This window comes from Simochromis diagramma, unplaced genomic scaffold, assembly GCF_900408965.1.
Source record: "Simochromis diagramma unplaced genomic scaffold, fSimDia1.1 OVJJ01000438.1, whole genome shotgun sequence".
NCBI lineage: Eukaryota > Metazoa > Chordata > Actinopteri > Cichliformes > Cichlidae > Simochromis > Simochromis diagramma.
In genome coordinates, this window is record NW_024387263.1 from 409369 (window position 1) to 424871 (window position 15503).

Here is a 15503-nt window from a genome sequence, read left to right on the forward strand (position 1 = left end):
GCATGGTCTTTCGAGTCAAAACATGCTGGCAACTCCATGAAGTCATTTACTTCGAGCCTGACTGGAATTAAATGCATTAATCAGCAGATTGTTTGTCATTATACCCTTTAGGTTTGGTATTTGCCAGGGTTTCTGTAAAGAATGTACTGAACTTCCAGGATCCAGAAATGGACATATTTGGACAATTTTATTGCTCTTTTGGCTCTTAACTTGAACTGCAGTAATAGAAAAAAAAACTGCATCATCTTCATGACGAGCCCCAATATTTTTAGTTGATTGAGTTTGGTCTCCTGGAAATGCTTTGTTTTTTTTGTTTTGTTTTTTTCTTTGGCTTGGTGGAACTGAAACTTTAGAGCTGCTCCCAGATTGTGAGTCTGGGATGTTGCCAAAAATGGATCTGATGGTACTCTTTTATTATAAGGAAACCAGATCAGTGAACACTGCTCTGTGACCATTTTGTTCTTGCAGTTCATAGGCAACAACTCTCCATTTTTTCCCTCATTTGTATGGAAGTTTCAAAAACAACCATTCTCATGTTTGAGGGCAAACCCAACTCCTTCATATATACAACTTGCTGTGTTATATTCGAACATCCTTGAAGAAAACGAGAGAATGACTGAAGACCTTTCACATCTTTGTTTTCATAGGTGACAGTCATAATCTTCATGTGTTCAGAGGCAATTTACTTTCATTTCCAAAATGATCTTCACGAAAGATGTTTAGCCCGCTAAACATCTGTCAGCCCTGTCAGCCCTGTCGCAAATACTGACACTATGCACCAAGTCTTTAGGCTGCCCCCAATGAACTACTCAAAAAGTGCAAACAGTTGATCCAGTTATCAGTTTAGCTTCTGCTCCGTTTTCAAAGGCTTCATAATGAGCTATACTGTAAAGGGTCTTCATCAAACACAAGGATGTTTTCGCTGGGAGGACAGAAGATTGCTTTTGTTTACGAGTAGCAATGTCATGTTGTTGTTTGCATGTTGTTAACAATCTCATTCTGACAGTTCTCAGTCAAAGTAGGAGATGACGCGGTTTGCTTGAGCTGAATCATCAATCTTTACCAAGATCACTCTGTTATAAATGTTAGAGTTGATACTTTTGGAGTTTGTCATTGTGCTAAGATATATATATAACCATTGCTTGTATGTGTTTGATAAAAGGTTTTCCCTTAGTAGGTTGTAAGCCCTGTGCACATACATGAGATGGAAGAAACAGTCTTGTCGCTAATTTTCCGTGCAACATTTAGAAACCACAAGGTTCTGTTCTTCTAAGGTGCTCACTTGCTTTTTACATGCCTTGTACACATGTTAGTTCATTGTATGTAGTAGATTCTGGAGGTGGGGTATCCTCTCCCTTTACATCAACCTCTACCTAACTGGTTGTTGTTGTTAAAGGGGTTATTTCTGCTCATTAATCTTCCTCCTGTCACTGTTTCTGTATAACTGTCACTGATATTATAAAGGTGACATCTAAAAGTCCATGACGCTGTGACGTAATACACCGGAAATTATGGCAGATATGGCGGACTGCTTTAAGACACTAGAAACTGAAACTGTTTTTGTACTGCGTCAGTGCTGAGAGGAGAGGGGTGGCTCGGATCTTGGTTACACAGAATAGTTGCCGTATTTGATCCTCAGAGGGTTTCTGCACACATGGAGCTTCTAGCACTTCTGTTTCTGAGCTTCTGTTTCCTGACTTTGTCCGGACGAACGTTTGCTGCTGAATCCGGTAAGAAACTCATTGATTTAGACTGATCATGTGTGCATGCGCAGTCATGTTTCACAGGAGCGGATGGAGCTGCTCAGGCTGCTGCGTTAGTGGGTGGATGACTGCGGCATGTACACCTGTGACATCAGCTGTTTTCTTTTAATAATAACAGTGAAGATTAACGTGCATCATCTTCAACAATGAAGTGAAAGCATTCTCTTTATTATTTACAATCAGTGGTTAGAGATACTCATTATTCCATCCTGACGTGCTTTTAACCTCAGGTATGGCGTCTTTGTTGGCGATTTGTGCTTCCTGCAAAAACACATCTGCTTTATTTCCTGTTGGAGCAGAAAATAACATTTTTTCTTATAGTCGCCAACCACAATGAAATGAAAAATCAAGACACACACAAGCTGTCAAAGTGAATTAGCGAATTATTATTTATATATTTATACAGAATCAACTAAATGGTAAATGGCCTGTATTTGTATAGCGCTTTACTAGTCCCTATGGACCTCAAAGCGCTTTAAACAACCAGTCATCCACCCATCGACACACACATTCACACACTGGTGATGGCAGCTACATTGTAGCCACAGCCACCCTGGGGCGCACTGACAGAGGCGTCCTACTAAAGTAGGACAGAAGTCTCCCATAAAAACAATATTGGGCCAAGTTTATTTATCATAGCACTTCTTGAAGCAGCAGTTCTAAACCGATTAACAGGTGTAAAAAAAATAATAATAATAATAATTTTTTTTTAAAAAGGAATAATTCTGAAAATATAACGTCATTTGAAATTATGAACAAATTTTTGAAAGCAAATTTCTAATATAAAGGAAAAGAATAAAAAGCAACTGTGTGGATGCCATTGCATCTCTCTCTTCATTAAGTTGTGCTTATCTATTTTCCAAAATCATGCAGCAAGCAACTGTTACAATCTTTTAAATATTTTTGGTTCAATATTATATAATATTGATCATATTCAACATCATATGATGCATTCATTTGTTAACTTTTTTCACTCTTTGGGTTCCTTGTTTGTGTTATTAAAGTTCTACTTGCTGCCATTTTTAGAGTGAGTGACACAGTCAGTGAAGAGGCCCCTGATGGGTGAAGAACGTTTGTATCCTGTTTCAGTTTCCTGAGTGTTTCTACAATCAGAGTTAAAACTGTGTTCTGTAAATGCACATCTGAGTGTCCTTTCCTCCAACCATTATTTTGTCTGTCATTATTATGTCAGTCTTTTGTGATTACACTTGACTGGGTACGATTGTGTGATAAATGTTAAGAATTAACATGCAGTACGTACAGATACCTCACAGAGGTCACCTTTGCTGTGGGTCTTAAACTCAATGCATGATCATTAACAGAGTAAATGCCGGGAGGTCACGTGAGCAGTGTTTCTTCATGAATCCAGGTATTAAAAACAGGTGCTTGGATCCAAGGATAATCCAGGACAATACAGTGGTCACATCTTTATTGAACTTTGTGATCGTGGCCAAAAACAGAAAGACAGAAAGTCAGAGCAAAGAAAACCAAACAGCAGCTCACAATATATGACAAACTATTATAGAACTGTGACAGTTCTCCTGTATAAAACAGGAGCAGCTCAGAGTGCTCTTTAATGGACCTCAGCCTCTGACTTCTGGAAACAGAAATGTAAAGTTGAGCTATTATACTCATTTCCAGCTCCATATTTTATTCTTGGACATGACTGGAACAGTTTAGCATGATTCACAGTTCACAGTGATCCTTGTTTATCTCAGTCTGGGCCTTGGTGCAGCCTCTGAGCTCACCCTCTCTGAAACAAGCTCTACAGCTCCTTCAGCCTCCATTTAAACCAGCCACTCTCACACTGTGGGGCTGTAGGTGGGACTGTGATGACAACAGGAAAATATGAAGAGGAAGTAAACTGGGGTATTGTTTTTTGGAGGAGGAAAAAACAAAGAAGCACTGCAGAAGCTAATGAACCTTTTTCTCTCTAAAATTTAACTTTAATCCTTTGGTAATGCTCATGATTGCTAAAAATCAAACATGAACATTTTTAGCTTCTGAAATGAAACAATACAAAAAAGTTTGAAATTCTCTGTTTTAAGCCAAATTCCTTCTGATTGGCTGCTGACTTTCTTTTAAACATCATCACTCTGTGTGTACACACACTGCAGAGTGTCTTTAGGTCAGAAGGTAGAGCAGGGATCTCTTAATTGCAGAGTTGGTGGTTCAATTCCTGGTTGCTTCAGTCATGAAATGTTCTTGGGCAAGATGTAAACCCAAAGTTTCTTTTTCTATAAAGCACTTGGAGAGTTTATACAGAACAGAAAAGTCCTATATAAAAACCAGTGTGTTTAATTCATACTTTGTCTTTCAGGGACACCTGTCACCACAGTAACTGTGAAAGAAGATGATGATGTCATTTTACCCTGTTCCCTCGACACCAATGTGAATATTGAGAAAGTGCTGTTTGACTGGAAAAAGGAAGGAACAGTTCCACAAAAGGAGGTGTTCATGTATGTTGAGGGCAATCATTACAATAATGGTCTCCCAGGTCAAGACGAGCAGTTCAGAGATCGAGTCTCACATTTTCCTGAAGAGCTGAAGTACGGAAACGCCTCCATAAGGATAAAACAAACGAAGCTGGAGGACAAAGGAATCTACACCTGTGACTTTCCACGACTGCAGCCAGAACCCAAAATATTCCGCATTGAGCTTGTTGTTGGTGAGTGCTGTTATAAATCAGCTGATTATTTACAGATGAAACAGCATGCACATCTGGCAGGGCCTCACTCCCACAGCACACCTGCAGTGATATTTGCAACATTTGGTGAACAAAGCTGAGAATTCCTATGTGTTGCATGGTCCTGCAGTCTACTTATCATAGATCTCCACAGATGTCGAGTCTTCAGTAAACAAAATAAAATCTGTGTCAATAAAGCTATAAACACTTAATAAATAAATGTCCGCTTCTCCCGAAATATCAGACACACAGCTGTTCAAAGTGTTTTCTGACTGTGTGATTATAACACATTCATGACCATAAAATCAGCCTCTTGTTTAAATGTATCACAACATTTATGAAATAAAAATATAAAAATATGTGTGATATAGCAAATTAATACTTCTGAGTTCCTTTTCTCCAGTTTTATTTGATTTCCAGGTTGATGATAACACAGTCACCTCTAACATGTGTGTTTTTTTCCTTTCAGAGGGCAGATTAATCTGTTAGAGCCTCTCACAGTCATGTGCACTTCTGCATGTCTGTAACTACCAGAACAAACTTTTTAATAATTTCCAAACCATAAATATCTGATACCTGCCTGTTTCATCACTGTGAAGTAAAATCTGTGATATTTAATGTAGTCTGTTAGTTTTACCTTTAGCTCTAAAACAGATCATTTGTTTGATGATTATACAGGAAATGACTGAAGCCTTGATGATTTTAAGCTTTTATTTCATATGGTAAATACATTTGATCAGTCATTATGAAGGCTACAAGGCTGAAATTTACAGGAAATCATCTTCATTTTGTCCATGATAAATGTGCCAAGTTTCATGTTGATATACAGAAGTGCTTCTATGATATTACAGAGATTAACTCAACGTGCAAAGCAGAATATCTCTAAGAAATTAATTTTAAACTCCACAAAATCTCTCCAGAGGTAACAAATAATAAGGATTCACTCCGTTTTATCGCACTTGGAATGCTCCTAAATCCTAAACTCAACAAAAGAAAAATGTGCAAAATAACTAAAATAGGTATTTAAATGTTTGTTATAATTTAACCGGGTCCTTTTAAACAGAATAAATAGTTTTCTCTGATTTGTTTTTGTTCCATTGTAGCAGCGAGGCTAACTACATTAACTTCCATATATGGTCAGACAGGTGATTTTCCCAGCGTCAAACTGAGAGTGGTTTCACTGCGGTGACTTTCTATTGGAAAACAGCAGCTGTCAATCAAACACCCACGTGGCTGTCGTAAATATGGTGTCTTCTGATTGGCTGTTTGGATTAACAGTCTCGTGAGTATGGTACCTTATGTCGGAAAGAGATGCGGATTCGTTAATTATGTTCATGGGCGTTTACTGATTGCCAAGATACCAAACTTGATTAGTAAAGTTATTTATCATTACTTTAAAACTGGTTCTAGTGTCGCAGTTTTAGAGATTTATGTACCTCTGATGAAACTTAAGAAGAGAGTAAATTAACTTTTTTCTGAATTATTTTTGCTCCCGATTGAACTCAAACGATCTGACGTTAATCAGCGGACTTTTGTTCTCTAAAACGAGCTCCTGTTTTTCTCTAAAATTCAGTTTTTAGTCCAATAAAACGTTTTTTTAACGGCGATTCTAAAGCCTATCAGTAAAGCGAGTAACTGTTTACTGCCCTAAATTAAGACGTTACTTTTTATGTCGTAAATCCTTCACTGATGTTCACGAATCTGCCGAAAAATGAACGTCTGAACTTTGAAATAACGTATAAAATCTCTGTATCGATGTTTCCGATCACCATGAAAACATACAGTATGGTTAGTTATTATTTTATATACTGTCCTTAAGAAAGGTCCGAAACGTCCCAGGTGAGTCATGTTTGAGATTACGTCACTAATCTTTAAATCGTCGTGTGTATATCTGAACTTATAACCGATAGATAAACACTGATCCACCAACACCTTTACCTTAATTTGAATTGAACCATAAGACGTACCTACATATTAGCTTTATAAACAGTCTGAACAACACTTAAAACCTTTTTATTTGTATTTTATGAAATTATTTAGATAATTTTTTGTGTTACCTAATTCACACTTATTGAAACTGTGTGGTTGTGGTTGCTATGACATTCTTTTCACTAGTTTATCAGTCTAATAGAAATCTACCTTAAAGGATGCATATGCTCAAAAAGTATCCCATCCCTCAGTGTAATTCAAATTTCTAATAACTGTTGGTGCTTTTCTTTACCCTAAAACACGTTGTTACTCACATCTGTGCCCACAATAGCTAAACAAAAAGAAATGTGATTAATTGCCATTGCTCTTATATAATCTATGTTGTGTTTACAGGTGCAGCTCCACACCCTTCTGTAACAAATCTTGATCAAACAAATGACTGGGCGCTGCTTAAGTGTGATGTTAAGGGTGCTTACCCCAAACCTACAGTCGAGTGGTGGGACAGTAACAATCAAACCATTCCTTTTGAGGAGCCACAGGTCTCTAAAAAAGGAGAGCACTTTTACATCACCCTCAAAACTACTGTGAAAAAGACTGGCCGCTATCGCTGTGTTGCCACACAGAAAGAAATCCACCATCAGATATATAAGGAAATCAATGTACATTTGAATGGTGAGTGGCATTTTAATCATCAAACCATTAAAATAATCATTGATTTAGAAAAATGGGAATAAGTGCTCAGATTTTTTTGTCTGCACAGAAACAAAAGGTTAAATAGTTAAATCATAACTATGTGAGGTCCAATGTCTAGAAAATGTTTCTCAGGTGAAAAAAGAAGGGGTGTGTGATAAAACACTGCAGCAGTCAGATTCACTGGAACTGAAGCAAAAAATAACTTTAGTCTGAATTCAACTCATAAATGATTTTGTTTGTATATAAGACTTCTTACAGGTATCACTGTAGTGGCGATTCCATATGTTTGTCCAACTAAACATCCAACAATTTAAACTCAACGCTGCACTGTGGTGATAGTTTGTATGTGTAACCGCTAAGACTGGTGGATCTAAATCTTCACCACAAAGTCAACATACAAGAAGAAGGGGAGTGAGTGGGTCAGCGCTCAGGGCACAGAGATAAAGTCGGCCTTAAACACACCATTTATTTCTATGGAAAAAGACAATAAAAAGAACGTTCTCAATACGCTACAAACCCTGCCGGCAGAAATAAATATACACTATCCAAAAAATACTACAATGTTTCCCATATGCTAAAATTCCCCCCACAGTCCCGTAATCCCACAGCCCAGCCATGCTCGGGCAAATGTTCCTTATCTGGAAGAAACAGGAGAGGAATTCCTCTTCCGGGATGGAAATCACGCCAGCCAGAAGACCAAGGAGGAGGCTCCTGCCACAGACCTGTCTCCTCCTGACGGCGCGTCACCGCACAGTCCAGCCACACTCCACACCTGAACACGGCCTCCCTCGTAGCACCGCCAGATGCAGGCAGAGGCGCACATCCCTGCCCTGCTGTGGATTTCACGCGCCGCCTCCCCACTGTCGCTATTCCTGCCGTTGATACTGGATCGCCGTGTTCCCTTGGCCTCTCTGTGGCCGAATGACTCGTGGCACACCACAGTCAGGCAGCAGGTCCTTCGTTACTTGTGCTGGCTTGCACACGTTTCTTTTCCTCCTGCTCATTTTTCGTGCGTCTCATCCCCCCGTCTCTGCACTCACCATCCCCTTTAACAGGTCAGTCAGCCGCCTCGGGGAACGCCCCCACCTCCACGGGTGCCTACTATACAAATTTCAGAATAACAAAAATAAAGAATAAATAGCTCCAACACTCCGGCCCCTAATTGTGCATACAATCACAATTACTTTAAAGTTCTTAAAAAAGGAGCTATTCCCTTTTTCCCATATCCTTAATCTTCTTTGATGATGTGACTTCTTCCAGTAGCAAAAGAAGTTTTGCCACTGGCCTTTCCAAAACACTGGTCTTTGTTTGTAGTCTCACACAACGCACCAAGCCTTTTGTATCCCGGTTTACACTTAAGACTTTTGCTATCATCCATGATCCTCTTGGAGCTGTAGCATCTGCAATCAAGACAATATCTCCAGGTATAAGACATCTTTTAGTCCTCGTCTATTTTTGTCTTTCTTGCATCAGAGGTAGGTACTGAGAAAGCCATCTCTTCCAGAACAGTTCTGCCATGTACTCTACCTGTTTCCACCTTTTCCTGACATGAAGTTCACTTGAATCAAACAGTCCTTGTGGTAAAACTGGTTTGTTTTTCAGCAACAACAAATGATTGGGTGTCAGTGCTTCAAGATCATTTGAGTCATCAGAAACTTTGCTAAATTGTGTGTTGTTCAATATAGCTTCAACTTCACAGAAAATTGTTTGGAGTCCTTCATCATCTAAAACGTGTTTCTATGAGAACTGAGACTAAAGTATTCCTGGTGGAACGAATGAGATTCTCTCAAACATCCCCTTGGTGAGAGGCTGCTGGGACGGTAAAGTTGCATTTGATGGCGTCTTTTTAAGGAGACTTTGTCCTCTTTTAACTCTTATAGGCCCAAAGTAGTCCACTCCAACATTTGTGAATGGAGCTTCGTCTGGCAGGACTCTTTCTTTGAGCAGATATGCCATCTTTTGTTCAACAACCTTTGTTTCTTCACAGGATACATGTGCTCCTCCTGCATATCCCAACATTTGATGGATATGTCGTGAAATCAATGTTGACACATGCATATCCTTTGCCAAAATTGCAGGATGCTTTGCTTCCACTTGTATGGCTGCTTAATTCAATCGGCCACCCACTCTAAGGATTTCTGCATTCAATACTGGGTCGACCTTGTAGAGAGAACTTCCCTTCGAGACTGCTTTGAGGCCACTGTTGATTAAAGTAATTTCAGTTTTAAATTTCTGTTGTGCATATTGAATAACAGCTTATTCTACCTTTGCCAAATCTTCCGGAGTCAAATATTCTTTCTTCAGAGTGGTCTTAAATTGATCCATTCTTGTTCCCATTTCTTTCTTTTTTATTTTCCCAATCATTCTTATTCAGATCTGCAGCAACAAACTTTTTCCCCTTTCGTCCAAGCAACACCAAGGTCTCTTTCAGCTTTAAAAGACAAGGCTGCCAAAATTTTAAGTTTTGTCCAAGATGAGTAAGTAGGTAAGTATAATTTTAATTATATAGCACCTTTCTAGACAAAATATCTCAAAGTGCTTCACACAGAGATAACAAGGTATAAAACCAGACAAAAAGTTAACGGAATGCAATTCTAAAAAGATGTGTCTTAAGTAGTTTTTTAAAAGAGACTACTGAGTCCACATATCTTAAGCTTAGAGGGAGAGATTTCCACAGTCTGGGGGCCACAGTGGCAAAAGCTCTGTCTCCCTTAGTTCTCAGCCTTGTATATTGTATAACAAGTAGACCCTGATCACATGACCTCAGGGACCTGCTAGGGACAAAGGGCTGTAAAAGTTCAAAGATGTAAGCTGGTGCTTGTCACTGAAGAGCTCTAAAGGTCAGAACCAGAATTTTAAAATGGACTCTGAATTCAATGGGCAGGCGATGGAGCTGTATTAGTAACAGCATCACGTGTGAGTTCTTGGGTGATTTGGTCAGAAGCCTGACCTCCCTGCTCCTCTGATGATCTTTCATTAAAGTAACAATTGTATTGTTTAATCAGAATTTCTTCAAGATGCTCGACAGAGAGATCCTATTGGCTGTTACAGCAGTGAAGTTGTTTTTATTTTTGCTGTTACTTCCAGTGCGCAGGGGACCATTTATGACCCAGACAACTTTGGTTTCCACAGCACAAGGTCCACCTTCCACATAGTTTATCAACTTTCATGGCTTTAAAACATTTGAAGCATCTGTGCCTATCAGTATTTCCACATCTGCATCAATGTTATGAAGTTTAACAGGTTTAAGGTGAGGCCACTGATCAATATCCTCTTGTTGGGGAATATTGATTGTAGAAACTGGCATGGTCTTTCGAGTCAAAACATCTGGCAACTCCATGAAGTCATTTACTTCGAGACCTGACTGGAATTAAATGCATTATCAGCAGATTGTTTGTCATTATACCCTTTAGGTTTGGTATTTGCCAGGGTTTCTGTAAAGAATGTACCTGAACTTCCAGGATCCAGAAATGGACATATTTGGACAATTTTATTGCTCTTTTGGCTCTTAACTTGAACTGCAGTAATAGAAAAAAAAACTGCATCATCTTCATGACGAGCCCCAATATTTTTAGTTGATTGAGTTTGGTCTCCTGGAAAATGCTTTGTTTTTTGTTTTGTTTTTTTTCTTTGCTTGGTGGAACTTGAAACTTTAGAGCTGCTCCCAGATTGTGAGTCTTGGATGTTGCCAAAAATGGGATCTGATGGTACTTCTTTTATTATAAAGGCAACCAGATCAGTGAACACTGCTCTGTGACCATTTTGTTCTTGCAGTTCATAGGCAACAACTCTCCATTTTTCCCTCAATTTGTATGGAAGTTTCAAAACAACCATTCTCATGTTTGAGGGCAAACCCAACTCCTTCATATATACAACTTGCTGTGTTATATTCGAACATCCTTGAAGAAAACGAGAGAATGACTGAAGACCTTTCACATCTTTGCTTTTCATAGGTGACCAGTTCATAATCTTCATGTGTTCAGAGGCAATTTTACTTTCATTTCCAAAATGATCTTCAGCAAGATGTTTAGCCCTGCTAAACATCTGTCAGCCCTGTCAGCCCTGTCAGCAAATACTGACAACTATGCACCAAGTCTTTAGGCTGCCCCCTAATGAACTACTCTAAAAAGTGCAAACAGTTGATCCAGTTATCAGTTTTAGCTTCTGCTCCGTTTTCAAAGGCATTCATAAATGATCTATACTGTAAAGGGTCTTCATCAAACACAAGGATGTTTCTCGCTGGGAGGACAGAAGATGCATTTTGTTTTACGAGTAGCAATGTCATTTTGTTGTTGCATGTTGTTAACAATCTCATTCTGACAGTTCTCAGTCAAAGTAGGAGATTGACGCTGTGTTGCTTGAGCTGAATCATCAATCTTTACCAAGATCACTCTGTTATAAATGTTAGAGTTGATACTTTTTGAGTTTTGTCATTTGTGCTAAGATATATATATAACCATTGCTTGTATGTGTTTTGATAAAATGTTTCTCCTTATTAGGTTGTAAGCCTCTGTGCATACATGAGATGGAAGAAACAGTCTTGTCGCTATAATTTTCCGTTACACATTTAGAAACCACAAGGTTCTGTTCTTCTAAGGTGCTCACTTCTGCTTTTTACATGCCTTGTACACATGTTAGTTCATTGTATGTAGTATGCTTTGAGGTAGGAGCCAAAAAGGGTGTAGTTTGTGTGTGTGAGCACCCGTGTGTACACCTGTGAGCATGAGCACGCTTGTATTAAAAGATTCCTTCATGTAATGATCTGCTAGAGGGTGTGGGGGGGCCACAGCCCCGTCCTCCAGGGCATGAAGCAGGTATGGAGGAGATCAAAACTCCAGACATCCAGAGGCCCCCAGAACACAAGAGACCAAGGAAGACCAACAGAGGGGCAGCCGCGCCACTGTCCCAGAAAGAGCTGAGGAGAGCCCCAGATGAGGCATCACTCAGTAGCCGCAGAGCAGAGGCCGGGGGGGGTTGCAGTGACGCGCCCGTGAGCTCCGCTGGCAGCCAGCTGTGCCAGAGTGACCGAGCCCCAGGCCGAGAGGCCGAGGGCACCCCACCCCGAAGTGGCCCGAGCGAGCCCCAGGCTCCAGGCCCCGACAAGCAGCCACCAAGGAGTGAGCCGGTGGGTACCTGGACGCCCATCCCCGGACACAAAGAACCACCAATGCACCGATGTCTGCGGGCGCCTGCCACTGGCAGGGGAAGTGGTGGTGGGGGGAGATAGGCCTCCATACCTTGGAGGGCCTGAGATGTCCCCAGAGAGGTGGCGTCTGATACCCAACCTGACATATAGACACAGACATACAGGCACACACAGATACAAACATCCATTCCCACCCTCATGCTCTCATATGCACTTACTCCACACTCAACCTACGTGGAGACAGACATAAAGAGACGCTGTACACACAATCACACTCCCCAAGCGTACTCTATCCCCCAGGTCTAGGTACCCTTGCCCCCGGAGGGGGAAACTGCACCAAGACCCAGGTAGTGTTACCCTTTTCCCTGGGTTGGAGAGAAGCAGACCGCCCCGACTCCGCAGCAGCAGGGAGGCCCCACATTCCAGACCCCAGTCGGACGGCCAACTCCTCCTCCTCCTAGCCTAGGTGCAATTAAAACCCAGGAGGGCATGGAGCTACCTGCCAGAGAGCAGCAGGTAAGCGCATAGTCCCTCCTGATAGCCCTCAATCTCTACGTGTATTTAACATTGAGAGGTGGGCAACGACGCCAGGGGTGAGGTATACACCCTGATGGTCTTTTGGAAACAGTGTAGCGTGCCCACCCCCAAGATCCTATATGTATGTGTTATGAGAGTGTGAGTAATGTGAATGTCTAAGTTGTGGGATAAAATTGAGGCACAGGCAGCAAGAAGGGGACAGAGGGGGGTAGCCTCCCCTGCACCCTGGTGACACATCTTTACCCCAAGGTCCTGCATGTGTGGGTGATTGTGATGGAGCGGGAAGAGGGAGGCAACTGGAGATGGGGAGGGAAGGAATGGAGGGGCAAGTGACCCCTCCCTGGGGCCAGCTCCCCCGCTGACCCCAGTAGGCACCCCCATACTCTGCAACCCGCCAGGGAAAGGGGGGCCCAGGCCGATCTGGACTGGGGCCTAGTGCAGCAGCGCCGCCCGGCCCCACAGAGCCCGGGACAGCCCACCCAACCCCACCACAGAGAAAACTGCACCCACCCCGTCATCCACTCATCTTCCAGACTACACAAGACAATAGACGCCCAGGCTGAGTTCTTCCTCCACCTCTCCTGTATCTCCCCCTCCTGCAGAGAGAGTTCCTGTAGAGAGGAGAGCTCCTGCAAGATGTAACAACCTCCCCCACCAGTTGAAGAGCCCCCCAGGTGGCTCGATGAGCTGGCGGAACCCTGCGCCAGGGCTGGGCCCCCATACATCCACCCGCCCACAACCCCAGCAACACACCAACCGGGACCCAAGGCCCAGCCAGGGCCCCAGCCCAGAGACGGAGCACCCCCAGAACCTCACGCCCGTCCCGGACCCACCCAGGGGCAGCCAGGCTACCAGGTCAGTAACCCACGTGCATCAGCACAGACCCTCCCCTAGCCCCGCTGCACGCAGCCACGAGGAAACCGTCACCTAAGAGCCAACAGAGCCCTTAATAGGCCATGACTGCATCCCCTGGTTGAGCCCTCCAAGGAGGATGCTCCTGGGGAATCCCCCGACGCTCCAAGCCTGTCCCTACCCCCACATCAATCACAACAGCGAAGGTGGGACCAAACTATGTCCCCCCACCCCCACTAGGTGATGGAGCTGATCAACGGAGCCCAGAGCATATGATCTGATGTGGTGGCAGAGGCTGTATCAAGACTAATGTAATCTAATAGATAATTTCTATATTGGTCAAAGGAGCTTGCAAAGAAAAGCGTCTGGACTTCTTTTCATAAAGTCAGCAAAGAGGCACAGAAAATAAGTTCAGACACCAGCGAGGGAGGATAAGAAAGACGCAACAACATTGTCATCCCCTATGTAGCCGGTGTATCAGAAAAACTCAGCAGAGTTTTCTCCAAGCATGACATCCCGGTGCATTTCAGACCCAGCAACACACTTAGACAAAAACTGGTTCACCCGAAAGACAAAACTCCAAAACACAAACTTAACAATGTGGTGTATGCTGTACAGTGCAGCGAGGAATGCTCAGACCTCTACATTGGAGAGACCAAACAGCCACTTCACAAGCGCATGGCACAACACAGAAGAGCCACCTCCACAGGACAAGACTCAGCAGTCCATCTGCATCTAAAGGTCAAAGGTCACTCTTTCGAGGATGCCAACGTTCACATTTTGGACAGAGAGGACAGATGGTGTGAAAGAGGAGTGAAAGAAGGCATCTATGTCCACTGTGAGTGACCGTCTTTGAACAGAGGCGGTGGTTTACGACACCAACTGTCTGCCATCTATAATCCAGTTTTGAGTTCCCTCCCCAGATGCCTTAACGCCCACTCACATCCTGGGCCATCTGACCTCAGGAATTCGCATGATAAGGTGGGGCCAGGTTTCACAATGAGCTCACCCGAAACTCTGGCTGATTGGGACCCACACCCAGTTTCACACCTTGGCTCAGGCGATTAGAGGATCATCAGGGGGTCCTTTTGTCCCTCTGTGGGGGGAAACTTCCACTAGGTTTAAATCTGGGACTCCCCACCATTTGACCTTAGAACTGAAGAAGCTTCTCGGATGAGAGGTGAAACGTCTTCAAGCAACTTAAAGAAGTCCAGACGCTTTTCTTTCCAAGCTCCTTTGACTACGATGACCTGGATGACTGAGAACCTTCACAGACAACTTCTATATTGGTTATAATTAAGATTATTTTTATTTTTCCAGTTCATGAGGACTGTTTTCTTGGCTATGCATAGGGCAGTGAAAACCATATGGGCGATATTCTTTTCTGAAGTGACATTATCTAAGCTGCCCAACAAACACACTAAGGGGGAAGTTGGAATGTTACATTTCAGACACTTTGATAAGTCTTCACATATCTCGCTCCAAAACTTCTGAACTGGTGGACAGAACCAAAGAGCGTGGATATAATTGTCCGGTGAATTGGTTTGGCAGTGTGAGCAGTTGTTGGTAGACGTAAAGCCCATCTTGAACATCCGATGACCTGTATAGTGCACTCTATGAAGTATTTTGTATTGAATTAATTGAAGACTGGGATTTCTAATTAGATGAAAGGTTTTTAAGCAAATCTGAGACCAGAAGTTTAGGTCTAAGTTAACTGATAAATCCGCTTCCCATTTTGCAATAGGAAGTGATATTGATTCATCTGTTTTAGAAAGCATTCTGTAAATTTTGGAAAGTTTTGGGGGTTTTAAGAGTAAGAAATTGAACCACACTTGGTGGTGTTTGTAGTTCAGCTTGACCCGGTTTAAATTTCTTTTTTACTATGGATTTAATTTGT

At 42.2% G+C, this 15503-nt stretch overlaps 1 protein-coding gene across 9 annotated transcripts in view; it reads left to right on the plus strand.

Annotated features, from left to right (window-relative positions):
• The window catches only part of LOC120715374 (V-set domain-containing T-cell activation inhibitor 1-like), a 69740-nt gene that overhangs the window by 25213 nt on the left and 29024 nt on the right, over nucleotides 1-15503 (plus strand). For 2 of the 9 annotated variants that reach the window (XM_040002338.1, XM_040002342.1), the window contains one exon: nucleotides 6772-7050. The exons of 3 other annotated variants lie outside the window; for them this stretch is intronic. In XM_040002338.1, the coding sequence (XP_039858272.1) occupies nucleotides 6772-7050 (279 nt within the window). Of the gene's footprint in view, nucleotides 1-1441; nucleotides 1731-4083; nucleotides 4432-4918; nucleotides 4929-6268; nucleotides 6289-6771; nucleotides 7051-15503 lie in introns of those variants that run through there. 4 more of the 9 variants (XM_040002335.1, XM_040002340.1, XM_040002337.1 and 1 more) reach the window with 4 other exon arrangements.